This window comes from Eublepharis macularius, chromosome 16 (assembly GCF_028583425.1).
Source record: "Eublepharis macularius isolate TG4126 chromosome 16, MPM_Emac_v1.0, whole genome shotgun sequence".
Lineage (NCBI taxonomy): Eukaryota > Metazoa > Chordata > Lepidosauria > Squamata > Eublepharidae > Eublepharis > Eublepharis macularius.
This window is the reverse complement of record NC_072805.1, coordinates 35,211,914-35,238,568: the sequence shown is the minus strand read 5'-3', so window position 1 is coordinate 35,238,568 and position 26,655 is coordinate 35,211,914. Positions and strand designations below refer to the sequence as shown.

The window sequence follows — 26,655 nt, the reverse complement described above, 5'->3', positions numbered from 1 at the left end:
TGGTAGTACTGTTGTTAAGCATATCACATATGATGTTACATACAAGCAATGATAGAACGGAAGGCAAACAATGATGGGATGGAGGAAGTAGGACATGGGGTGCAGGGGGATCAGTCTGCAGAAATGCCTAGCCAGAAGTAGGGCCTAGCTGTGGAACAGAGTTGAGCCCACGCACTTGGCTTATCCAACAGCTTTGTGCAGGACAAAGCTACGCCAAGGCAGGATATGCCCTGGTGTTGATTGCAATCCATGTTTCCCAACTTGTGGGTCCCAAGCCAAAACTAGGTCCCCAGTTTTGTGGGAAGGGGCCTCAGGCTTTGGCAGCTTTATTGATTTGTGTCTTCTCTTTAAAAAAAAAAAGTCACCTTACCAAGCAGATTTGGACTTGTAAATTACCATCCCAAAAAGCTGGGGAACCAATTATTTAAATCATACATGTCCTATCTTTTGTATGAGGAACTCAAACCTGTGAGCGTTGGCCCTTTCTCTTTTAAGCATTGACCAGAGCTGAACCGATCTGTCTAGTACATTTGTACCCAACCATTCTTCCAAGGAGTTCAGTGTGGTATATGTGGTTCTTCCTTTCCTATTTTTTCAGCCTTACAACAACCTTTTTGAGTAGGCTATGTTGTCAGAGATTGTGACAGAGTGGGGATTTACACCAGATCCTAGTCTAACCACCATACCACACTTAGCTTTAGCAAGGTTGCCACACCAGATGCCTTCGGACCATGACTTGCATAGGCACTACAATCCGAGCTATTCCCGGCATGCCTTCCGAGTCAGTGCTACATTTTCTGGTAGGATCGGAACTCTTTCCAGCCAATTTGCAGCTGGGAGGAATTGTGGTATCATGAGTTGGGAAGTCCAATCAGTGGTATAGTTAGACAATTTGAGACTCTGTACTTAATGGTCGCAATCACTCCACCATAAGTAGTGTCAGAGAGTCTAAGAACTGTAGTTCCTAAAGTGACCTGGAGAGAAGAAGGTAGAGAAACAAAGTAGTTGAACACAGTGGAGTTTCCCCATCTTTAGCTATGACCTGCATTAGCACCCCTGTCCCCCACCGCCTGCATTAGCTAGATTGGCTAGAGCCCCAAACATTTCCCCCAAAGTCCAGGCTTGGTGGCACCACTGAGTCCAGCCCCCAAACCATGTGGCCAAGAAGAATTCAGCCCCCAGGCTAAAGGGGCTAAACATCCTGGCTTTAAAATTATTTACTTATTTATTTCATTTATACCCCACCTTTCTCCCAAGCAGCTTATGTTGGTTTCCTCTCCTCTACTTTATCCTCAAAACAACCCTGGGAGGTAGGTTTGGCTTAGAGTGTGTGACGGGCCCAACATTATCCAGCAAGCCTCCATGGCAGAAAGGCAACTTGAACCTGGATGTCACAGATCCTAGTCTGACACTAACCACTACACAACACTGCCTCTCAATTCACCTCGTATCCCTACCCCATAAGACTCTTGCAGTGCTCACTGTTGTCATTGCTAAAGAAGGGATTTATTATTCATTCTTTTTATTATTTCCTTCCTATTTCCCCAACGGGGACCAAAAGTGGCATACATCATTCTCCTCTCCTCCATTTTATCCTTACAACAACCCTGTGAGGTAGCTTAGGCAGAGAGCCTGTAGCTGCCCAAGGACCACACAGCAAACTTCCATGGTAGAGACGGGCTTCAAAACTGCGTGTCCCAGATCCTAGCCTAAGGCTGATTCTGCACATGTTGGATAATGCGCTTTCAATGCACTTTATCAATCGTTTGAGGTGGATTTTTTGTTCCGCACAACTGGAACTGGAATTCCATTCCAAATGATCTATAAAGAGGATTGGAAGTGCATTATCCAACGTGTGCGGAATCACTCTAACCACTGCACCACACTGGCCCTTATTCTACCATGTATCTAATTACTATCTCGCTTTTCAAAAAAATCTCTTTCATGGGGTGAAGCAGATTGAAGGCAGGGAAATACACCCACTATCTCTACTCCGGCAGTAGCTCTGACTGGAGAGCGTTCTAGATTGGTTTTATCTTATCCTTTTGTACATTCGCTGGAACCCTCTGTGGCTTTTTATGGCTCCTGTGAACATATGCTAATTTGACTTATCAGTGGACCAGTAAAGAAAAACTCCATCTTCCTGGATGGCTGATTTGTTTAGCCTGATAAAGGCTGTCTGTGGGTTATCAAGTGCATATGCCAAAACCAAACTGTAATGGGCAGAGTGCCAAGTTAACAGATGGACATTAATGTATGCATGTGAAGGAGATAGGCCAGATATGTCCGATCGGGTGAGATCTCCTGCCCAGATAATCGAGTCTTATCTAATCTGTCTATCGTACCTTCCCGCATCTCTGATGGTTTTACATGTCCGGGGAGAAGGGGACACCTTGTTAACTAATCATTTCAAGTGCAGACTAATTGTTGGAAGAAAATATAATAGCTATGGAAGCAGGCAGTTTGGATGGCAGGAGAACCAACTGCAAAGAGGCTGGGTGCTATGGGCAGTGATATTTAACAGTTAGAGTGTTGAACTTGGTCTGGGGTGACCTGGGTTTGAATCTCTGTTCACTCATAAAGCTTACTGGAGGATCCTTTTAGCCAGCCATTTGTTTTCTTCACTAACTCTTTTTAGTCCTTGTGTCTGGGGGTGTCCAATCACATGTGCCAGAAACTCACACTATCCACAACCCATCCCTATGCAGCTATTTTTTTCTGAATAAGAGGTATATTTTCTGCTACAGAACATGTTTCATGTAGTGTATAACAAATCCCTACACACACAGAAAATCCACGTTTGGCCTTTTCACCTGAACTGGCAGGTGTATGTATCAGACTCATTATGGGTAGCACACAATACCCTTGGTGGCCTCTCAGTATGTGTGGTTGTAACGTTTGAAAAGGACGGCATTCAATTTCAAAATAAAACCAGGGACCAGTACCTGGATAAATGTGGGCCTTAAATCTTGTGTTCAGCCATACTCATGCTAAATGTAATGTATGTACGAATTACTCAACAGGCATACAAAGAAAAATGTGTGCAAAGGGCTAGAGCGTTTAAGATACTCGAAGGTTTGTTATAATTTCCCAAGTGTAAGCCCCCCCCGCCTTGATCTGCTACTGATTATCTCTTGACCATTGCTAATGAGCTTTCTCATTTTCTCATTTGCAGTGGCCCACCTGACGGCCACAGCAAATGAGCTTTCACAGCGAGGGAACCAACTTCTTCCCAGGGTTCTCTGCAGCCAGGGTCTTGATGTTTTTCAGTGAGCCTCGAACGAGCATATATTTACACAGGCTTTTTGGTAATTAGGGCACCTATGACTACTGGTAGTCACGAAATTGTTTGTTTTCTCCATTTACTTGTTTAGGTAAATTGATTTTCCTGTTGTATTGCAATTTAGCCTTGCTGTGTACTTTGACGTGAGAGTACTGTTTGCTAAAAATTGAGTCAGAAATTTCCTAAAGCAGTAAATAAAAATGGGAAAGGGGACTATGGATTCACCCGTAATTCCACAGGGGAGAGACCAGGTAGCGCGCAAGTATCATAAATAAATACAAGGCTTAGAAATTCAGTTCTCTCTTCAGAAGCGGAGATTACCAGGATGGTTGTGATCTCTCTCCTCTCTCGGAACCTGTCTTGTAAAGATAAAATACTTCTCTTACCCTTTTCCTTGTTTTGGTATATTTTATTTATTTAGTTTCAAGCATCAGAGCTCCCTTTTTTAAGAAGAAGGGAGTTTTGACTCTCATAAGTTTATATCCTGGAAATTTTTTTGGTCTTTAAGGTGCTTTTAGACTCAAAACTCAAGGTGCTTTTGGACTCATTTAAGAAACTCATATCCCACCTTTCAATCTGAGAACACCTCGAGTGCCTTAGATCAATAAAGAGACATATATAAAATATCAGTCCAATATAAGAATAAGGGCTAAATAAACCAAATTTTAAAACCATCACACTGATACTATTGCTATTGCTATCAATAATACAAAAATAATAAATGCAGCAGTAGTCTATACCAGTGCAAGATTTGGGAGAAGGTAAAACAGACAGTTAGTTAAAAAGACCATCTTGAAGGGCCACATATATGGTAGGGACAGAGAGCTCAAAAAGGTAAAGCTAGTCCCCTGTGCAAGCACCGAGTCATTACTGACCCATGGGGTGACATCGCATCACAACATCTTCTTGGCAGACTTTTTACAGGGTGGTTTGCCATTGCCTTCCCCAGTCATCTACACTTTACCCCCAGGAAACTGGGTACTCATTTTACCGACCGCGGAAGGATGGAAGGCTGAGTCAACCTTGAGACAGCTACCTGAACCTGGCTTCCATCAGGATCGAACTCAGGTTGTGTAAGCAGAGCCTGGGCTGTAGTATTGCAGTTTACCACTCTGCGCCATGGGGCCACTCTGAGCCCTGTGGCGCAGAGTGATAAGCTGCAGTACTGCACTTTACCACCAGTTTCCTGGGGGTAAAGGGTAGATGACTGGGGAAGGCAATGGCAAACCACCCCGTAAAAAGTCTGCCAAGAAAACGTTGCGATGCGATGTCCCCCCATGGGTCAGTGATGACTCAGTGCTTGCACAGGGGACTTTACCTTTACCTTTTTGAGCTCTCTATCCCTTTACTTTTACCTAGAGAGCTCAATAAGATAAGAATGCCAAGATTACCCATCAAATAGCCAGATATTGTTTGGTGATATTCAGCTGTCAGAAATATACTGTACTGTAACGAGATACTAATTTTAAATTGTTTTATTTGCTCCATTGTATGCCTTGAATTTCTTAAGTGTAAATGTGTTATATGATTGGTCAAATGATCATAAATAAATTGAATGAAGGAATTTTGGAGGTCCTCCTGAGATCTTCCCAGAGTTCCTTCCACTCAGGGCCTCATTCTTTTTGGGTACTGCCACTGCCTTTTTGGAAAACTGCACCCTATGGACACCCGTATTGTACTGGTTCCTTATATACTCGAAGGCTATGTTGTTCAGATGGGGGTTTGATGGTGACTGGATGGCCCAGGCTAGCCTGATTTTGTCAGATCTCAGAAGCTAAGCAGAGTTGGCTCTGGTTAGTAATTGGACGGGACGGGAGATCACCAAGGAAGACCAGGGTCGCCATGCAGAGGCAGGCAATGGCAAGCCATCACTGATAGCCTCTTGCCTTGAAAGCCCCAGCAGAGGTAGCCATAAGTTGACTGCAACATGATGCCATTTTACACACACAAGCGCAGAGATTCTGAGGGTTTTTATACTGTGCAGGGCTCAGGGGTGATTAGTTATCATTGTGGATTGTTCTGTGGTTTCACCATCTTAATTGGCTTTTGTAAGCCACCTGGAGCCAACGGAGATGGAGGGATAGGCAGGCTTTAACAATCTGAATAAATGAATTAAAATTTTCACCAAGAAGCATCAAGAAGTATGGGAAGTGAATATAGAGAAGCTTGTCACTGCAAAGAGCCTATTTTTACTAGGAGCTGAGGCTACATCATGTGACAGCTTTCATATCATGGGACACCCTGGGTGAAATTTCCAGGTTTTATTGATTTATTTGCTCCACTTTTGTCCTTGAGACTCGAGGTGGATCGCCACATTGAGAAACCATGCAATGTAACGCTTTATTGCTTACAGTGAATAATGCAAGGAACTGGATTACTAAATTAGAAAGCAATGCAATAAAAGCAATATCGTGCAATGCAATAAACAATGCAGGGAAAAACCTACCTAAAATTTTCCATAGACATCAAAACTACAAACTAAAGCAGAAGTCCAGCGGTACCTCGAAGATTAGCAACATTTAGCAGCGTCTTATAAGGAAAATTAAAACTTATAACCCGGTTTAGGAGTGTCCTCCTGAACAGAGGTGCTCACAGAATTAATGTTAGGATAGAAGGCTACACACACTTGCAATAGCAAAATCGAGTCACAAAGACTGCGTCAGAGGGTATCATGGCTGTGTGTCTCCTGATGCCCACAGCCAGACAGAAGGCCAGCCTGCAACAGAAGGCATGAATCTGATCTCCCGTTTGTTGGGGGAAGTGGAGGAAGCAACGTGTCAGAGAGTTACTCTCTGCTGCCTCTTCCAGGCACTCTTCCCACTTGACTCAGAGGCTTCTGAAATACCTCCATGATTTATCTTTCAATTTTAATTTTATTTTACTTTTCCTTGGTTTATAATCTGCCTTTCTAGTAGATAGGTAATACAGGTTACAGTATATTGCTTGCTTGCTTGCTTGTTTGTTTGTTTAATATATGATTTATATTCCGCCCTCCCCACATCAGCAGGCTCAGGGCGGATTACAACTAAAATTTAAAATTACATTTCATAATTTATACAATTTAAAACCATAACACATTTAAATACCATAGTTAAAATACATATATATATATAAACACAGAGGCACAATGATCTAGCCAACCACCTTTTTAGCCGTCTTCAGAGCATTTTGGCAGGGAAACATGTGAGAGACGGAGGGTGTCACTAGTAGGGAGGGCATGTGTTGTACTCCCTCAACTAGGGGGCACCGCCTTGCATCAACCATACGCCTGGCGGAACAGCTCTGTCTTACAGGCCCAGCAGAAAGATAACAAATCCCACCGGGCCCTGGTCTCATTGAACAGAGCATACCACCAGGCTGGGGCCAGGACTGAAAAGGCCCTGGCCCTGGTCGATGCTGTGTGGACAGCCAGCCTAAGATAATCAAAAAGCACTGCACAGAATTGGAGATCATTGCAAACAAAAAATGATCTAAGGCAAAATATGCTATAAACAATGCAGAAGGTGGGTTAACTACCTCCAGGTCGAACCTGGAGAACTCCTGGCATTACAAATGATCCCCAGATAATAGAGATCAGTTCCCTTTGAGAAAATGGCTGCTTTAGTAGGTGGATGGTATTACATGATACCTTGCTGAGGTCCCTCCTCAAAGTCCACACCTTCTTCAGGCTTCATCCCCAGGAATTTCCCAATTTGAAGTTGGCAGTTCTAATAACCAGGCACATCTCTCGCCCAATTACTTTACGTGGTGCCTTTGAGCATAACACCTTATCAGTCCTATTGGCAGTCTCTGGAAAAAGCGCAATCAAAGTTTTTAAGGCATATTTTGCAAGTTCCCTTTTGTGTCTCCAATTCACTTATTCGTTTGGAAACCAGTACGTTAGCTTAAAAGCACGCTTATGGATCGCCGTTATTCTTTATTGGTTCAAATTAATGACTAAACCCTCTGGTTTAGCCAGTTTAATAGTGAGGGATTCTAGTGTACCATATTGGGTTAAGGAAACAGAGCTTAAATTGGGTGATTATGGTCTCTCTGAACAGTTTTTGCTGAATACGGAACATAGCTCTGTCAAACTTTTTCTTAAACAAAGAATTCTGGACATTGGAAGACAGCATGACCTGAGCCAGGTTATAGGTTATCTTCCAGGAACAGAAAACTTAAACAAAGTGACAATGATGCCATATTTACAAAATTTAGATAAAGCTGACTACAGGAGAGCAATTACCCTTCTTAGAATGGATATGCTACCGTAAGCAGTCACAGAGAGTAAATCCACAAAGCAACCATATGAGAAGTGTGCATATGTGGAGATGGGAAGATAGAAACAAGAGGACATGTTCTTTTTGAGTGTAAACTTTATCAAAATATTAGAGCGGCCTATATAACTCCGATTTGCAATCAGTTCCCGGGAAGAAATGCTTCCAGAAGTATTTTGTAAGGGGGAAATTTTAATTATTTTATTAATTTTAAAGTTTTAAATATTTAAGAATCTGGACCGTGGACATTCGATGTTTATTAGATGGATAGATTTTAATAGTACGATTTACCTTGACTGTATGTTTCATTTAGATTGTATGTTGTCTGGTCTTTGACTGTATTAAACATTGTTTGATTGAAAAACCAGGTACAAGACCAATGCAGTAAAAGCAGGTAATGCCTGCAAGACTCAATGCGTTGATTTGCAATCTTGTTCCATTAAAATTGTGTCCTCCTGGGCTGTTCCATTCTACGAAAGTTCTAAAAGAGCAGGAGTCGCACTTCACCCCCTTCAGTTTAGCCACAGTGGGCCTGGGCTTGGGAGGACAGGGGAGGCTTACCATTGGAGGAGGACAGTACAGCTACTGTGAGGGAGGGAGGGAGCTATGATAGGGGGAGAACTGCAATGGAGGGGCCCATACACAGCCTCTCCCCAAGGGCCGGTAAAAGCCGCTAGCCAAACATTGTGTGATCTGATGGCATCTCACACCAGATGGAGCAGACTCAGCTAAAGGATGATAGAGGTTTCCATGCTCACTGCACGGAAGGTGGGACACAAACAAGGGCTGCAGCTTGGGCAATTCCTGGGAGGTGGTGCGCTCCCCTTCACTGGCAGTTTTCAAGAAGAGGCTGGATGAATATTTGTCAGGGATGCTTTAGGCTGATGCTGCACTGCGCAGGGGGTTGGACTAGATGGTCTGTATGGCCCCTTCCAACTCTATGATTCTATGATTTCAGGGCAGCGCCTGGGGAGAGTGCAGACTGGGCAGGGGGAACTCAGCAGGGAAGTGAAACCACAGAGCCCACCCACCCCTGCCATTGCCTCCAGGGGATCTCTCTAGTCTTGTAATTCTAGGGAAACCATCAGGCTTGCAACCCAATGACAAACAAAAAACTATTAACCTCCTTCCTCTTTTCCTCCAACAACCTTCGACAGTTCAGAGAAGGTGGATCCTTGGCAGAACTTGGCATGCATTTTATATCTCAAAGCGCCTCTAGCAGCATTCTGTTAGTCTGGTTAAGTACTCCGCATCTGCCTTTTCCTCATCCTGGGATCTGCAAAACGTTTTGCAACATTCTTAGCAGGTGCTCTGTGAATAATGCATTTACAAGACCGCTGGGCAACAAATATATTTGTTCGAAACCCGGTTCATTAAATGCATTCATGCATTTGATCAAAAATACATGACTGACGTACAGCCCAGTTTTTATGACGTTCTGCGGATTTCAAAATAGTCCTGCATGACATGCTGTGAAGCCTGGCCAACAGCTCTTGATATGTGGCGGCTGTTCCATGTTGCAATCACTGACTGAGGAGCCTGATGGTGTGAATTTGCTCTTGTCATGTGGGTCAACGTGGATTCAGGTCAGTGGAGCCAGTACCTATTTGTGTATGAGGACCATTCCTCCAGCATTCCTAGTTCTCTAAGTGAGTTCCCATCAAATCGTCTGTCTCTTATCATTGAGGTTGATGCTAAATCCTATTTATTTATTTAATCAATCAACTTGGTATCCTTCCTCCAAGGAGTTCAAGGTGGCAGTTTTAGAGTCAAGCTACAAGAGATGAATTACACGAGGAGGAGCACGTGAAGGGAGTTGCAGTGTTAGCCGGGAAGCTGAGTTTTAAAAGAGATTGAAAGGCTTTGTCAATTTCCCCTCTCTACAGAGCCTGCAAAGATCTCTCCTCAGAGGGTTTGTTTCTTCTTCGCCTCCTAGAAGGGGAGGTGAAACTGACAGAGCCTTTGGGAGGAAAAGAGGAAATTAAAGCCTCTGAGCCTTGATCTCCCTGGCTCTGTAGAGAGGGGAAATTGACAAAGCCTTCCGATCTTTTTAAAAACTCAGCTTCCCGGCTAACATTGCAACACCCTTCACATGCTCCGCCTCATGTAATTCATTTCTTGTAGCTTGGCTCTGAGAATAAGAACAACTACAGTGTGTTTAGGCAGATTAGTGCCAACTCAGAGCAGTGAAAAAAGTCAGCGTTATCATTACCTGCACAATACAGCTGGGGAGCAGAGCCTGAGAGGAGTGGCTTACCCAAGGCCACCTACTGAGCTCATGGAAGTACTGGGATTTGAACCAGCAGAGTGCTGATTCGCAACCCAACGACTTAACCACTGTGATACAGCAGCTTCCTGTAGAAGATGAGCAAGGCCCTGGTCTACCACCTCTTCACAGTATCTTCCAAAGAAACCAGTTTCCAGTTTTAAAGTGGGGCATATTAGCCCACAGCTCTGATATGCTGGGCTCATTTCAAGGGGGAACGTGCTGGAACACAGTTCCGGCAGTTCCCCAATGAGGTCACATGTCAGGTGGCCCTGCCCACCTGACTCTTGGCCATTTTAGGCCTGTTTTGGCCTGGATTGGGGCCGAAACGGCCTGGATCGGGCTTCTGATGGGTGGTGGATCACTCTCCTGCTCAGCAACAGCCCGATCCTGACCTTTTGGGGCCCCTTTTTGGCCATTTTCAGTCCCTTTTTGCCATTTAGGGTTACATAGTGTGAGATTAGTACAGTCAATATCAAAGACAATTTAATAGACAACACTGTAGGGTAAATAAATGCAAGTTTACAAAGACATCACATTAGCAAAAATCTGATACAGAGTTGAAGAAATGCTGAAACAGAGCATAAGCAATTCTAAGTCTGACATTAGACAACATAGAACTATTCAGTAGGATCATACTTAAAGCAACAGGTAGCATATAGGAGCACATACTTAAAGCAACACAGTGGTGAAGTCTATGGTCCCTAACTCTTTGAGACCACCTCCCTACAATACAACCCTCTGAATAATGTGGTTTTCAATGGAAGCATTGAACATCTCTGGATATTATATAGCTAGCCTTCAGTTTCCTTTGCAAACTAGGGATATCATAGAATCATAGAATCATAGAATCATAGCAATGATATGAGACCTCCCGCTGTAGCCAGAGACCTCCCAGCCTCCTGGTTCTTTGCCACTGGCACTTCAGGTGCCAAAAGGACAAAATGGTGGGAGGGGAATGGAACACATGCTGGTGTCTCACTGGTGTACTGACATCCAGTAAAAACAGCTGTGACATTATAGATGCTCTAGAATGTACATAAACTCTATGGTAAAAAAACAAGTATAGAATGTACATGATGTCCAGTTTTTACCGCTAATGCCATTAGCACACCGGCATAGTGCTGGCGCACCAGGCCCTGCCCGATTTATCCTGGGGGTTGCCGGATGTGATTACATGCCTCCCTGCCACACACACCCATGGCAACCTGAAATGCCCTCCAAAATGCTGCTTCTGGGGAACAGGGGATCCAGGAATCGCTTAGGAAAAGACTTGCTGGTCTGCAGCAACATTTCAGCATTTTTTCAACTCTGTATTGGATTTCGGCTGGTTTGAAACTTTGCAAACTTGCATTTATATAACGTATTGCCTTGCTTATTGAAACGGCTCTGAAATTGACTGTACTGACTCACACTGTAGTCCACCTTAAGTCCCAGTGAGACAGGTGGACTATAAATAAAGTAAATAAATAAATCAATGGTAAATATTGCACCTCTGGCGCGCAGGGAAATTTTAAACCCCCTGCTTTATTTTTCTCGAGCACCCTTTGTTCTTCTCTGGCTGTCCAAATTCTGCATCTTCACAAATGTATCATGCAATGGGTAAAATTGGTGTGAAACAAGCCATTCAGTATCTCTGAGAAGTTTCCAATCCATATGGTTTGGAGACAAGTCTGAAAACACGGGGCCAAGGCTTGGCAATTGCTCTGAAGGAAGCCAAAAGTTGGGCATTGTTCCAAGAGAGAATTTCAGTACTGCACCAAACTCCATGCTCTTGACGTGGGCCGTTTTCACACGCCCAAAGCCCCCTGAAGATCATGCGAAACTCACGGCACAAAGCATCTTCCTAGCGTGATTTCCCAGCATGATCCCGTTTAATGGCGTGATTTCTGATGTCATCGTGCCATTAAAGGGGATTGTGCCACGAAATCGCACTAGGAAGATGCTTTGTGCTGTGAGTTTCACGCAATCTTCCAGAGGCTTACGAGTGCATGTGAAAATGGCAGGGGTTACAAAGAAGCCACAGTCCATAGGCAGAACCCCTGGTTTGCATGCAACAGTCCCTGGATTCACTCCCCAGCATCTCCAGTTCAGAGGCTCACAGACAGCCAGTGTTAGAAGAGAGACTGAAAACCTGGAATGCTATTTCTAGTCGGAATAGACAACACTGGCCTAGCTGGACAGACCAAAGGCGTGGTTTGGTATAAGAAAACTTGGGTGTGCTTGTATGATTACAGCAAAAGTTATTCTGTAACGATGCAAAGCTATGTAAGTGTGATCCATTGATCCGGGTCATAGAATGTTACCCAGGTGAAATCTATGAATAAGACATATCCCACCATTAGGGTGGCCAAGCTCTAGGTGGGTCCTGGCAATCTCTCAGCATTACAACTGATCTCTAGAGAGATCAGTTGCCCTGGAGAAAACGGCTGCTTTGGAGGGTGGGCTCTCCCGCATTATACCCTGTTGATGCCCCTCCTCTCCCCAAACCTCAGCCTCTCTAGGGTCCACCCCCAAACCTCCAGGAATTTCCCAACCCAGAGATGGCAATTCTATCTATAAGTAATCTATTTCATTAAGAACAACGAGCTGATCCTCAGCATGTTTACTCAGAAAGCATTCCTAAACGGTTCCAAAGGGATTTATTTCCACATAAGCATAGATAGGGTGGTAGACGTAAACCAGGGACTGAACTAGGGTTGCCAGTCTCCAGGTGGGGCCTGGAGATCTCCTGGAAATACAACGGATCTCCAGTCTACAGAGGTCCGTTCCCCTGGAGAAAATGGCTGCTTTGGAGGGAGGATTCTTTGGCATTACACCCCACTGAATTCCTTCCCCTCCAAAACCTTGCTCTCCTCAGGCTCCACCCCCAAATCTACAGGAATTTCCCAACCAAGAGTTGGCAACCCTAGACTGAACTTACCCTGATGATTGCGTGTATGTGCCTTGCTTTGCTTTGCTTTGCTTTGCTTTGCCTTGCCTTGCCTTGCCTTGCCTTGCCTTGCTTTGCTTTGCTTTGCTTTGCTTTGCTTTGCTTTGCTTTGCCTTGCCTTGCCTTGCCTTGCCTTGCCTTGCCTTGCCTTGCTTTGCTTTGCTTTGCTTTGCTTTGCTTTGCTTTGCTTTGCTTTGCTTTGCTTTGCTTTGCTTTGCTTTGCTTTGCTTTGCTTTGCTTTGCTTTGGGGAAAGCAGATTCTGTGTCACTTGCTACTTGGCTAAGTGCTTACGCTTATTTCCATCCTCCGTTCCCCCCCCCATTCCAATACCAATGCACTGACTTGCCCCTTTAAAGATGAAGGGGGTTACCTTCTTTCTTTGCAAACTAAATAAGACCAGGATCCCGGCGGCAGCTCCGCTTACAGGAGATACAAAATACCCAAAAAGACACTCAGCATAAAATGAAATCAGAACAGGGATCTTAAATGTCACTAGGTAATAAACATGCAAAAGGAAATTCTTATTAAACACGCATCACTAGCGTTTTAAAAGCCAGGCCTATTAAGGACTCCCATGGATCTCAGTAAGGTCAAGTGAGGGAACAAGCATTTTTTTTTAATGGGATGTTGATTAATTCCTAGACTGGAGAGTATAAAAAATGTCATTTAAGCCTACTGGAGAAAACAGATAGCGAGAAGGACTCCTTGATTATTGGAGGTAGAGACGGTCAAGGGCTTATTTAGCAATGCTTAATTCCTGCTGAATTGATTGATCCCACGTTCTAGTATGCCCGGTATGCGCATTCTCGGATGGGGAAGCTGTTTGTTCTCAGCCAGATGTGTGGGGGCTGCTTCAGAACAATGCCGCAACGTGGGGGAGGCTGCCTTCTTTTATTTTCATTGTTTTCAGCGTACATTTTATTGGTGTTTTCAAAAGGTTTTTTAACAAACCGTTGTTTACATGGCATTATTCCTCCGACAATATTGCTTCATTCCCATCTCTGTCTTCCCAGCAGAAAGAGATGTGAAGAGAGGAAAGGAAAGAAACAGAGAAGGAAAGAAAGAAGGGGAACGATCTAGGTAGCCTGCCAAGAACTATAACTGGATGGCAAGGGCAGAAAATTACAATTGAGGAAAGTAAATCCGATGGGTTGGCATTCGTTATTAGAGACTGGAGAACCAGCATAGGTTAGCGTGTCGCACTAGGACCTGGATTCAAATCCTGACGTGGACATGTAGTTCACTGGGTTACCTTCAGCCACTGTAAAAGAAGGGGGGCTGCACCAAGGCAAAATGAAGAAAACAAGGGCAAATTATACAGAAGAATCTTGTATAATTATAAGACAATGGCCGAATCCACATTCACTCACCATCCGCTTATCTTGCGCAGTCATGGCAATCGGGTTCTTTCCGCTACCATGCTGTGCATCTTCACATTCACCCTTCCATTGCGTCTTTATGGCGCAATCAGTTCTCCACACGCCACTGAGTAAAGCATCACCGTGGGCAGTTCCATCCTCCGCCGTCAGAATTGACGGCGCTCGTCACTTCCATTTTTTTTTTAAAAAAAAGGGGTCAATTATCCGGTATACTGATATCTTGACTCCAGTGACTTTCTTTTCCCACGCAAACCGCTGCTCACTACAGTCGGTTTACTGGTATACTGACCTTTATGCACTGTGAAAAAAAAGGGGAGAAAACGGATTTCCGCCAATATCACGTGGTTTCGAGGGAAGGCGCAACAGTGGCGCCGTGATGGCGGGGAACGCGCAGAATGGGAAAGTGTGTGAGTATCTGCATGAATAGCGCGCCGCTTGGGAAAAAGGCGCAGAAACAAAAAGGAAGTGTGGATTCGGCCAATTTCACAGCCTTGATGCATCTGACGAAGAGAACTGTGATTCTTGAAAGCTTATGCTACAGTAAAGTTGGTTAGTCTTAAAGGTGCTACTGGACTCTTTTCTATTTCTTCCATGGGAACTGATATTGTTAGGCCTCCAGGTGGGAGCTGGAGACCTCCTGGAATTACAATAGAGCTCCAGATGACAGAGATCCGTTCCTCTGGAGAAAACAGCTGATTTGGAGGGTGGACTCTAAGGGATTGTACTCTACTGAGGCCCCTCCCCAAACCCCACCTCCCCAGCCTCCACCTTCAGATCTCCAGGAATTTCCCAGCCCTGAGATGGCAACCATAGTTGGTGTGCTGCCCAACCAAAGTAGATGGGAGAGAGATGAGGATGGTTTTTGGACAGGCACAAAGGAAGCAAGGTACCCCCCAGCCACACAGTCATCACTTCAGAGGCTTGTCTTGGGCAGAGAATTGGCTCCATGCGCAGCCCAAAATGTTCTTGCATATTGTCGCTTGTCACGCATGCAAAGATTGCTTACCTCGGTGCTAAGCTCTCATTTTAAAATTGTATATACTAAAACTGAGTTTTATTACTGTCTAATTACTCTAGACATAATAGGCTCCCCATGTCTATTTTATGGCTGTTCTATGATGATTCTTCACACAACACACATTTGGCCCTCTCACCGCAGACCTTCTGGCTACAAGCCTGGAAAAGCCTTGGAGAACAGAAAGGTCCTGAACTTGGCAGTGCAGGAATGTTGCTTGGTGGCCTTCTTAAAAAGGCTGTTCTGTATCAGAGCCACCATCACTGATACACACATGCAGAGATGGCCACAAAAGAGATGCGCTGAAAACGTCCACCAGCCTACATGGCTTCCAGCAGCAATCTTAACCATTAGAAGCTCATTTGCAAGTCGATTTTTTTTTTAAAAAACTCTCTGTTATAGTTTACAAAAGCTTTCTTGTCTAGACTCTTGCAGGCGAGCCTAACTTTCCATACATAGCTAGGCAACTAGAGATTTACAGCGTTATCCTAAACAGACTTATTCCCTTCTACTTCCATTGAAGTGGCTTAGGTACAGGGTCCCACACATGATGACATCACTTCCGGAGAAAGCCTGAAAGTGACAATGGGCAGCTCTCGGAATTGCCAGAAACTCTACTGTAAAACCATAGAGTTTCTAGCAATTGCCAGCACTTTTGGGTTTTCCCTGGAAGTGACATCATCACAGCCACAACATCGACATTTTTTAAAAAAAATTCCCCCTGCCACTGCTCAGCGGTGGGCCACGGGAGCACAGGGCAGTCCTAGCCAAGAATGGTGCCATTTTGCTTAGGGGTGGGATTGTTAGAGACCAAACCTTAAAAAGTCTGCTTCCACCCATATTATCTAGCCCTTCAGTTAAGAACCTCTGCCAGGGCCCTCCTCTCCGTGCTCTCACTTTCAGAGGTAAGGTGGATGGCGATCAGAGATGGGACTTTTCCGGTGGTGGCATCTCGCCTTTGAATGCATCTCCTGGGAAGCTCACCAGGGCTCTAAGCTTTTTCTTTTCGGCATCAGACAAAACCATTTCTTTCCCCCCAGGCTTTAAAAAAAAGAGAGGTTTTATTGTTTAATTGTTTCATGGTTTGCTTGTGGCCGGAGGATCATTTGCATACACATCATTTACATCGCCTTCATTTTACGCTGCTCAGAGCCAAAACACACGTTAAGAAATACCTAGGTTCAGCACGTGTTCTCTTACCTCAAGGTTTGCCGGGATCTGTAGGCGTCCTGGAAGCTTAAAGTAGGCGTCCTGGAAGCTTAAAGATCTGTAGGGGTCCTGGAAGCTTAAAGTCCTGGAAGCTTAAAGGATCTGCAAGTGTCCTGGAAGCTTAAAGGTGTCCTGGAAGCTTAAAGCTTAAAATACAGGCGCCTGTATTTCCCTTTCCCTTTTTGCTGCTCTGTAAATGCTAAACTTTAAGCTTCCAGGACGCCTACAGATCCCAGCAAACCTTGAGGTAAGAGAACACGTGCTGAACCTAGGTTTTTCTTAACGTGTGTTTTGGCTCTCAGAGTCTGTTTTAGGCGAGTTTTATGCCCTGGACTTGCTTTAATGGCATCAGTTTCTTTTTAGTGGCTTGTTTCAGCGCCTTTGTTTTTCATAGTTGTGGTATAATTGTTTGTTTCCTTGTTTCAGTTGTAAGCCACCGCAAGCAGGTCCCTGGAGAGGCATTTTCTAAATAAATAAATCCTAAGTAGGTGTAATCAGAATCCAACTAAGGTCTTTTCAATGGGACTTACTTCCAGCAAAGTGTTCTTAGATTTTCACTGCAAGTCTGCCAGGCCCGTTGCCCACAGTCCCTCCGTACTGTTACACAGTTTTAGATAATACGTTGCAATAGCCTCGTGCACCTGTTCCCTTGTTGCTTTCCAGATTCCAGTACGGTGGAGCCCTTATCTCGGACGGCTCGCCGCAGCGGCCTTGGGACAGCTCCATCCGTCCTGCTACTGATTACGTTCTGCTGGATGGGCTAAGAGGGTGGGGGGCATGTAGAGGGGTAGTTATACTGTATCGTGTACTCAATGCGTCATTCTTAACAAGGAGCCTGTGTACAGCCAGACGCCTTTATTTTGCTTCTGTGTATCCTATGGACATACGTATGACAAAGCCAAGATATCTAAATAAAACTCATTTACTCAAGAGCCTGGATTTCTTGCTGCAAGGGGTTAGAGTCAGCTTCAACGTATCCTGTCTTCCATAGACTGACATATTCCATAGACTGACATATTGCTTGATCTCCCACTGATTTTACCTGTCTAAAGGAAAGGATTCAGAGTGCAGATGCCCTTCCAGCACCTAAAATGTCAGAACATGAGACAGTTTGCTGGGGAGGACGGCACAGCTGAGCTGGAATTTAATAAATCAGGACCAAAGAAAGGATTTTGTCTTGAAGACAGTAAGCAAAACATGGTATTGCAGGCTAGAAAATGTATGTTTCAATAGTCTGTTCCAGGAGGCGATTTGTTTTTCAGTTGCAGCAGTCTCTGACAGCACAGCATTTGGAAGAAGATGAATTGATTCAAGGTTTTTAATTTAAGTGGCAAATTTTGTGGCAAGTTCAGAACAACTGTGTACCATTGCACTTCTGCAATGACAAAGCAATTGTGTGTGTCAATATTAAACAACTCCAGTCGGGTTTGCGTTGGAGAAATCAGGGATTGTCAGCAAAACGGCATTGTCACAACAGCCATTAGCAATTGTTAGTTTGCGCTGCTGGGCTGCTACCAAGTGGGAGGCAATTGCTTTCCTCTGTGAAGTAGAGCACTGTAGCAGAACAGCATCTGGGTTCCTCTGAAGATGTCAGTCGCTGGCAACCCACAAGGGAGATGTGCCACAAGGCCTGCCATTTACCCAGCCATGGGCAAATCCTGCAATCAGCCCCAATACCCTGCCCTGAAGAAACTGAGGAGCAGGAGAAAAAATGGCCACCATAGTGACGCTCTAGGGATTTCCACATGTTTCTATGGTTTCTACAATAGAGATTAGGGGAAATTCCTAGAGAGTTGCCTGGAAGTGACATCACATCTTCCCAGACTCCACCCTCACCAGGCACTACTGTTATGCCTGGAAAAGGCTATCTCTTCCAGTGCCCCACCCACTGGAGGTCAGGAGTAAGAAGAGGGTTAGATTTATTTTGTTGTTACAACAGCTGGAGGGAAGCCAGGCCTTAGAAGCCCCCGAAATTGTTTCCCTCTGGCTCCTCCCTTGAGCCGCGGAGTTTTTACAACTACGATGGCATGACAATATCAGTGTTCTTAATTACAATATGATTGGTTCATAGTATATGTCGCAGTTAGAAATTTCAGAACGCATGTCGCCTTTTTAGTGCAAAGTCAGCTCATCTCACATTTGCGCACGTGTGACATTACAAAATAAGCTATTGTCTTGAGTATGTTACCTTTTAAGAATTCCTTTCTGACTGAATGTATCTGGCGAACAAAATGCTATTATACCATTATCTTCTGAGACAAAGCTCTGAATTCTTGCTTTCAATACTCAATGTAACTAAACACAGTTTCTCATAGTTACTAAGCAATTGTGAACTGCTTATAGCAAACACATAAGAAATCACTGCTTGTATTAGGTCCATCTGCATACAATTAATTGTTATATAGCTGAAATTGGCCATGGTATCTCACTACCCTCAAAATTTACCATCTTTTGCAGAGGCAGTACTGGAAACCTGTATGACTCTGTTAGATCCATGACAGTTTCCAGTCTGTAGGGAAAATGACTGTACCTTTGAACAATATCCTGTTCAAGCACTTTGAAATCTGATCTACATATTTTATCACATCTTTGGTGAGGTTTGGTTAGAGCAGATGGTTCAGTCAGAGCATATTTCTTCACCAAAATATCCCCAACAATTTTATTGGCAGTCAAGGTCTTCAAGAGCTGCTGGAACAAAGCAAAAGGCAGTTCAAGAAGGCTAATTGAAATAATCCTTGCAATGTCTGAGCTTTGACAGGGAAGCTGAGCTTCTTGCAAATCCTCAGCTCCTTTGTTATTCCTCATGACTCATCTAAATGGGTAAGTCTCCTAGCAAGATTTTATCTTCTTCAACAGCAGGCCAAAAACACACACCTGTTTAGGATTTCCAAGCAGAGAGTAATGATTCTGAATGAGGTCTGTAATCCAGTCTTAAGAGAATAGGAATATAAAACATCATGGCTTTATTTTTATCCTGTATTTTGAACTGTGACCAATCTGAATGATCAAACAGTAAACAAGAGGTCTGTCTTGGTTTTCTTGAACTTTCTTCCATAATGCACCAAAGCATAGACACCAAAAAAAAACCAGGGAGTCCTAGGGCCACTCATAATGTCCTTGTCCCAGATTTCCAAAAACTCAAAACTAAATTGTTCTAGATTTAGGTAGAATTGCCACAATGGTGCTTTATAAAGACATGATACAGTTACACCGATATCTTGATTTCTTTTTTATTCTTCTTGACTTTGCATACCTTGATGAAATGAATAGCCATTTGGTAGGGCTTTTGTGTTAGCAATTGGCTGAATTGTCCTTAAGGCACAGAGAGGCAAGGCAATCAGAAATGTATCTCTCTGCCACTGAGAGAGGGGTAGAGCAAGTATAAGGGCCTTTTAAAAAGAATCAAATGGCAGAGAACACTGAAAGAAGCAAGGAGATCCAAACAGTGAGGACCGGAAGAGATGGCGCTCCAGGGGAATCAGGAGAAGGCCAGGGAAACTGTTCAAAAGGGGAAACAACACGACTTAGAGAGAACTGTACTTTTTCAAGAGCTGCCAAGATAAGGAAGGACAGGGAGACCTCCTGCTCCAATTTTACAAGTTGGGAGGGGAAAAAATTTCAGTATCTGGTGGCACAGTGTCGCTTATGACAAATACTCGGACATGACGTTGCATTCCCAGAATGATGAAGCAATGTTCCAGGATTTGGACAGAATTCTCAGGTTTTACCACATAGGTTTGCCCAAATTGTAGAGTGTAACCTCAGTGTCACGTCAGTATGTGATGTCACTTCCTGTACTGGAAGTGACATCACGCCACTAGTGTGGTACCATTTCTCCTGTAGTGGCTAAGAGCGGCGGGACTCTAATTTGGAGAGCCGGGTTTGATTCCCCACTCCTCCATTTAAAGCCAGCTGGGTGACCATGGGTCAGTCACAGCTTTCTCAGAGCTCTCTCAGCCCCACCCACCTCACAGGGTGATTGTTGTGAGGATAATAACACACTTTATAAACTGTTCTGAGTGGGCATTAAGTTGTCCTGAAGGGCAGTATATAAATCGAATGTTGTTGTTGTTGTTGTTGTTATTGTTATTATTTCTGGATGGGCCAGTTTGCCAATGATCAGCTGTGACTGATCAGGGAAATCTGAGTGCAAATGACCACTCGGCCGTAGAGCTCAGCTCATTGGTTGCTTCGAACAAGCCTAGCCTACCCAACAGAGTGGGTATGAATATAAAATGGGATATCCTTGTGTGTGCTGCCCTGATCTAAATATATTCCTGTGATATATGCATGAATGTGATAAAGGTTGTAAAGGGGTTTTGTACATTAAACTGATATGTGAACAATGAATTCAGAGTTAGCCAATTTACGCATTTGTTCTGTTTTGCAGTGGATTATAGATCTTCATTAATGACAGCTTTCTTCCAGTCCCATGAGCTACCAAGGCAAATGCTCCTTACTTATGCAAGCACAGTACCTTAGGGTTGCCAACTGCCAGGTGAGGCCTGGAGATCACCCAGAATTGCAACTGATTTCCATACTACAGAGATCAGTTTCCCTAGAGAAACTGGCTGCTTTGGAGAACAGACTGTACGGAATTATACCCTGTTAAGACCCATTCCCAGGCTCCACTCCCTAATTCTCCAGAAATTTCCCAACCCTACTGTACCTAGACATACCTGGTGGGTGTTGATTAAAACAAAGGAGTTGCATAATCTTCAAAAGGCAAACTTCAGACTCTTACCCTGACTCACTGGTCTACACAAAAACCACTGTTAAACTGAGATGCAAAGTTTTGAAACAATTAAACATTTCCTAGGGTCATGGCCCGGCCCATTTAACGATTAATTATCTAGCTTTTCACCTTTGTGCTCAAAAAGGCAATTAGCAGATTGTTCTCAAAAGAGGAGGTAACGCCACCAGGGCCTCAGCATGCCATCTGTTCCGAGCCAATATTTTTCCAACACTTTAATTTATGATGTGCAGGGAGAAATTGAGTGAATCTGTAGGTGGGCGGGAGCTGGGATTTGCATGTACCTTGGAGAAGGTTAGAAAAACTCAACGCTGTTCTGTTTGACGATTGGCCCTAAAACAATGAGATTGCTGGTGAGGACCGTCCTGAACCACCCCGTTCTAAGGTCTTAATGCCAGATGCCCTTGGATGTGGATGACAAGAGCCCTGTTTCACACATTACAGTGAACACATGTATATCCAGCATTCAACCATATTTGACCTATTAATCTTTTAGGACCAGCCCTAACCCAAGAGATGGAAAGATTGGTTGTGATGAATCACTGGTGAGCTAAAGGCTTTCTATACATGTTCAGAAACATTCCTTTATTTCTGCACATTTAAAGAATTCAGCCTTGGCACATTAAATGGGTTGTGGAGATGAACCGAGCAAGTCTGGTATGAACATAGGCATGTGAGAGAGAGGGCAGGAAGGAAGGAGCCCGTGGCCCTTTCTTATGTTCCCAGGATAATGTTAATTGCCAATTTGGGTTAGGAAGGGATTTTCCTCCAGGCCAGATTGGCCAGGGATTTTAGAGTGTTTTGCCTTCCTCTGGGCATTGAGCAGGGGTCACTGGGGGAGAGGGTGTGTGTGTGTGTTATGTGCCGTCAAGTCACCTCTGACCTGTGGTGGTGACCTTATGAATGAAAGGCCTCCAAAACATCATATTGTTAACAGACTTGCTCAGATCTTGCAAACTTGGAGGGCGTGCCATCTTTTATTGAGTCCAGCCATCTCGTTTTAGGTCTTCCTCTTTTCCTACTGCCTTCCACTTTTCCTAGCATTACTGAATTTTCCAGAGAGCTGTGAATGTCCTACATTGTGCAGGAGGTTAGGCTAGATGGTCCTTGGGATCTCTTCAAACTCTGTTTCTATGTGGTGGCCTAAAATTTATTTATTTTGTTTTATTAAATTTATAACCTGCTCTCCCCACAACATCAATCAATAAAAATCACATTAAAATACATTAAAGCATAACAATCAGTGCAGGAAGGCAGCAGCTCTTCACAGCGACCCATACGCCAAACCCGACCTAATACATCCGATGGGATGGGTGATGGCATACACATTAGATGAGTCGGCAGACAATCAGGAGGGGGGAGATGCATTCCCTGCTCGACAGGAGACGGGCAGAAAAGGAGCTCACCCAAGCCCCAACCTCAACCATATGCCTGGCAGAACATTTCTGTCTTACAGGCCCAGCGGATAGTAAATCCTGCCAGAACCTGATTTCCATGGACAGAGAGTTCCACCAGGTGGGTGCCAGGACCGAGAAGGCCCTGGTCCTGGTTGAGGCCAGGTGAGCATCCTTGGGGCCAGGGACCACCAACAGTTGTTTATCAGCTTCCTGGAAGGACTTGCTTGCGTGCTATTTGTTTATACCTCACTTTTCTCCCCAGTAGGACTTACATGGATAACCCCATGCAACTGACTTCTGGAACTCACTTCCGGAAGACAGCAGCAATGGTCAAGACCTGTCATGACTTCACAGAAGGAGGATGGGTCTGTTTAATGGCTATTTATCCAGGTACAGGATTACAGCAGAATAGCTCCGAATGCTAGGTGCTGCTGCTGCAAAAAAGCAAAGACTAGCCATCAACCTGCATGCCCTGATTGCAGGCATCTGGAGGCATTGAGTTGGGCCAATGCTAGAAACTGAGTGCTGTTCTAGATAGACTGTAGTCTGGCCCATTAATAAACATTCTGACCTTGGCAGTCTGTGTATCAGCCTTCTGTAAATGTCTCTATTGAAATTATGAAGGAGCAATACAGCTTCTTCATACAAACAGCCAGCACAGGCACTGAAGTCTAGGAAGGCTTGCAGGGGCTGGCTTTGCCCTACCTATGTCTTGCACTTCTCTACAGAGGGGTAGAGAAGAAGCCGGAGCTGCTGCCACCACCCCAGTAGCAGCATCTTGCATCTTGAAGGACTGGGTGTGAATCTGCCATTCCATTCATTAGAATCTATTTTTACAAGAGCATGTGAAGACATTCACAAGTACACACTTCTCCTTTTAATGCATAGCCAGGTCATAGTGCAGCAAACCTGAACAAACATCGAGGCAAAGCTTTTAACTGAAATGCCTATGAATCAGGAGGTAACCCTGTTCTTGCAAGGTGGCTTCTTTGGGATCTGCAAATTGGATTGTACTGCAATCTAATAAAAGGACTGCAGACCTGGAAATGAGTGCTATCGACTGACAGAGTGCTTTAAAAAAAAATTAAGAGAGAGAACACCTTTTTCTCTCTCTGCAGGCAAATGATGGTCTTTCCTAATACTTTCTATCTTGCAACAGGAAATGCTGGGGATTAGAACTTGGAACCTTCTACATGCCAGGCAGGTGTTCTACCACTGAGCTATAGTCTCCCCCCAAGCCTGTGTCATATGGCATTGCCTTATACCAAGTCAATCTATTGGTCTGTTGAATTCTATCAGCAACTCTTCAGAGAAAGGTGTCTTTCTCAACTATGGAGGAAGAAGAAAGCCATATAAGTCACACTTAGCTCTTTGCATAAAAATGACATGGTAGCAGCCATATAAGCTTCAGTCAAATTGTGGCCCTGGTTGAATCTAAAAGGGAAAACAGGATAATAAATGGAGGAGGAGAATCCTAGGCTGCTAGAGATATCCTAGGCTGCTAGAGAGTTCTCTTTTTTAAAAAGAAATGTTGACAGCTTCACAGATGTGTGTGCCATCCACATCCAGGGGTCAAAGTGGTGTCTACCTGAGATTTGGTGATGCTAGAAGTGATTGGCTGAACTGCTGTGATGTCACAGAGGGGGCCAAGGCAGGCAGAAGGGCCTAGTGAAGGAGAAAAAGCAGATGATGGAGCTCAAAATATAGAGGCAGGAGGTGGAAAAGGCTGACTAAGGGAAGTGGAGGATATGCACTTTGCTCTTCCATGTCTACCAAACTGCCTGTCAAGAAAGTATCTGCAGGGGCCCCGCTCCTGGATTCTTTTCCATATATGACCTCATTTTTCTTGCACTTTGCATATTTCATATAGAAAATGTAATCCCTTTCCGTGTGCATAGTTAGTAATGAAAGCGTCAAGGTGAATCCTACAGCCTGTGGCCAAAAGCAAAATTGGTTCAAATCCGATCGATCAAGGAATGCTGGATTGAAGCCACTGCGCCTTTCAATTGACTTTAGAGTAATGGGGGGATGATATCCATCATCTGTCAGAAAACCATATGCAAGATTAAAGTGTATGTGCATGGACACACACACACACACACACAAGCTGAGGGCCCAGAGAACTGTTGGAGAAAGAAAACAAGGTAGAAATCTCCAACCTCCAAACATCACTTCCTTCAGAATTCTGTAATCTTACAGGGACTTGAACAGGGTGATCTGGGATTTTTTTTAAAAAAAGGGACTCGTACATGACATGTTGGATGAGAAGCAGGTCTCTACTTTTAAGAGGGTTTCACCTCTTGTCCCCTTTGTATAGACTGACAAGTTGCTGGGACAAACTCTTAGCTACAGAAAGTATATGGGAGCAGTACTGTCTCAGAAATATTTCCCGCTTCCTCTCTGAATTCCTAGCATTCATGAAATAAAATATGTTTCCAGCCTTTTCGTTGTGCAGAAAAAAGGGGAAACGTGCAAGCAGTTTTTGTCCGGATTACCCAGGAAGGAATAGGGGAGGGGGAGCTGCAAAATGACTGGAGCCGAGTCACTTAACCCTGCTGTAACCCAATCCTTTTTCATCTGTTCTGTCTTATATAACCTTTTCTTCCAGGGCCTTTTGCTTCTTTTCTGTTTGTTTCTCTCCACCTTACTGGAGAAAAGGGCAGAAACCTGGAGTGACATTTATACTATTGACTCCTCTGTTTGCAATGGGAAATTTGCCTCATGAGTAGGTGGGGAACAGAATGCCCAGTTTTACTCAGCCCAGTGTATATTTTAATCCTTAATTACAAGACTGTGTGAAAGAACATATGCTTCTGAACATGTGCAGAATGCTTTTTACTCCCCAGTGAAAAATCCAAGCATGTGTCCTCGCCTCTCTGACAATCTGGGATTAGGGCTACTGGACCAGAGGCATAATCTTCCAGCAAGTTTAAACTCCAGAACTTCTCACTGTATATTTCAGTGCAGAAACTTAGCGTACTGAGGGACTTAATCACTGGAACGTCGTGTCCTCAACAACTCTCAAGTAAAGAAAAATAGGTCTCCGGCAGTGCAATTCTATGTTCCTGTGAGTAAGCACCACTGAATACACCTGAATAGGATTCTTAGTAGATCTGTTCTGGATTGCTCTCTTGGAGGTATCTAAATACATCTGAGCCAAGAATAATCCATCTTTGAATACTGAGACCCTCTGCATAGGTACCTTTGAATCCCATTCTAGGTAAGGGGGAATATCTGTGCCAAATTTAGCAGCTCTGACCCTAGAAAGCACCTACTCTGGAAATCTAGTTGGTCTTTAAGGTGCTACTTGACTTGAATCTTGCTCTGACGCTACACAATATTCACACACCATCTACCTACCTGCTGCTGGTGGTGGAGAGTGCCCCTAAGACATAGCTGACTTATGGTGACCCTGGTGGTGTTTTTATGGCAAGAGACTAAGAGAGGTGGCTTACCATTGCCTGCCTCTGCAACCCTGGTCTTTGTTGGAGGCCTCCCATCCAATTACTAACCAAGGCTGACCCTGCTTAGTTTCTGAGATCTGACTAGATCAGGCGGGGCTATACAGGTGAGGGCACCTACTTGATATTGGGGGATAATTTTTACATCAGAGGGAGTGATTTGTCAGGTAGGTTTAAACTCAGGATTCTCCCATTTTAGCAATTGACCAGTGTTTTGATTACTAACTGCAACATCTGCTTTTGCACAGAAATGCGACTACATGCCAACGATGTCTTGTTTGTTGCAAAAAAATTAAACCTTGTTCCTCTCTCTCCCTCTTCCCCATTTCCCTCCTTTTTTTCTTCCTTTCTAGGTACAGACCCTATTTACGCAACAGACCCATTCCTCTGTACGTTCCTGTTAATGTTGCATAAACTCGTACACTTATTATTAAACCTCTGATGGACCACTTTATCCAATGCTCCTCAGTCAACCAGGAAGGAACCTATTTAAAAAGAACTGGGGGGGGGAAAGAACCCTCAATGAGAACTAGAATCTTAAAAGATGGACAGAGAGAGACTGGAAATAAAGCATGACACGCTTGACGGGGGGGAGGGATAAAAGCATATTTTTGGGGACGTCACACAAAAGTCACCTAAAATAAAGCATCTAGTTTCCAAAATCTATGGTATAAGCAACCTGGTTCCACACAAAGGTATCTGT

General features: G+C 44.2%; 1 protein-coding gene across 1 annotated transcript in view; it reads left to right on the top strand.

Annotated features, from left to right (window-relative positions):
• The window catches only part of VSTM2B (V-set and transmembrane domain containing 2B), a 46,011-nt gene extending 19,617 nt beyond the window's left edge, over nucleotides 1-26,394 (top strand). Inside the window, exon 5 of the mRNA XM_055000268.1 lies at nucleotides 26,306-26,394. Within this exon, the coding sequence (XP_054856243.1) occupies nucleotides 26,306-26,394 (89 nt within the window). The remainder of the gene's footprint in view (nucleotides 1-26,305) is intronic.
• The last annotated feature ends 261 nt before the right edge of the window (nucleotides 26,395-26,655 follow it).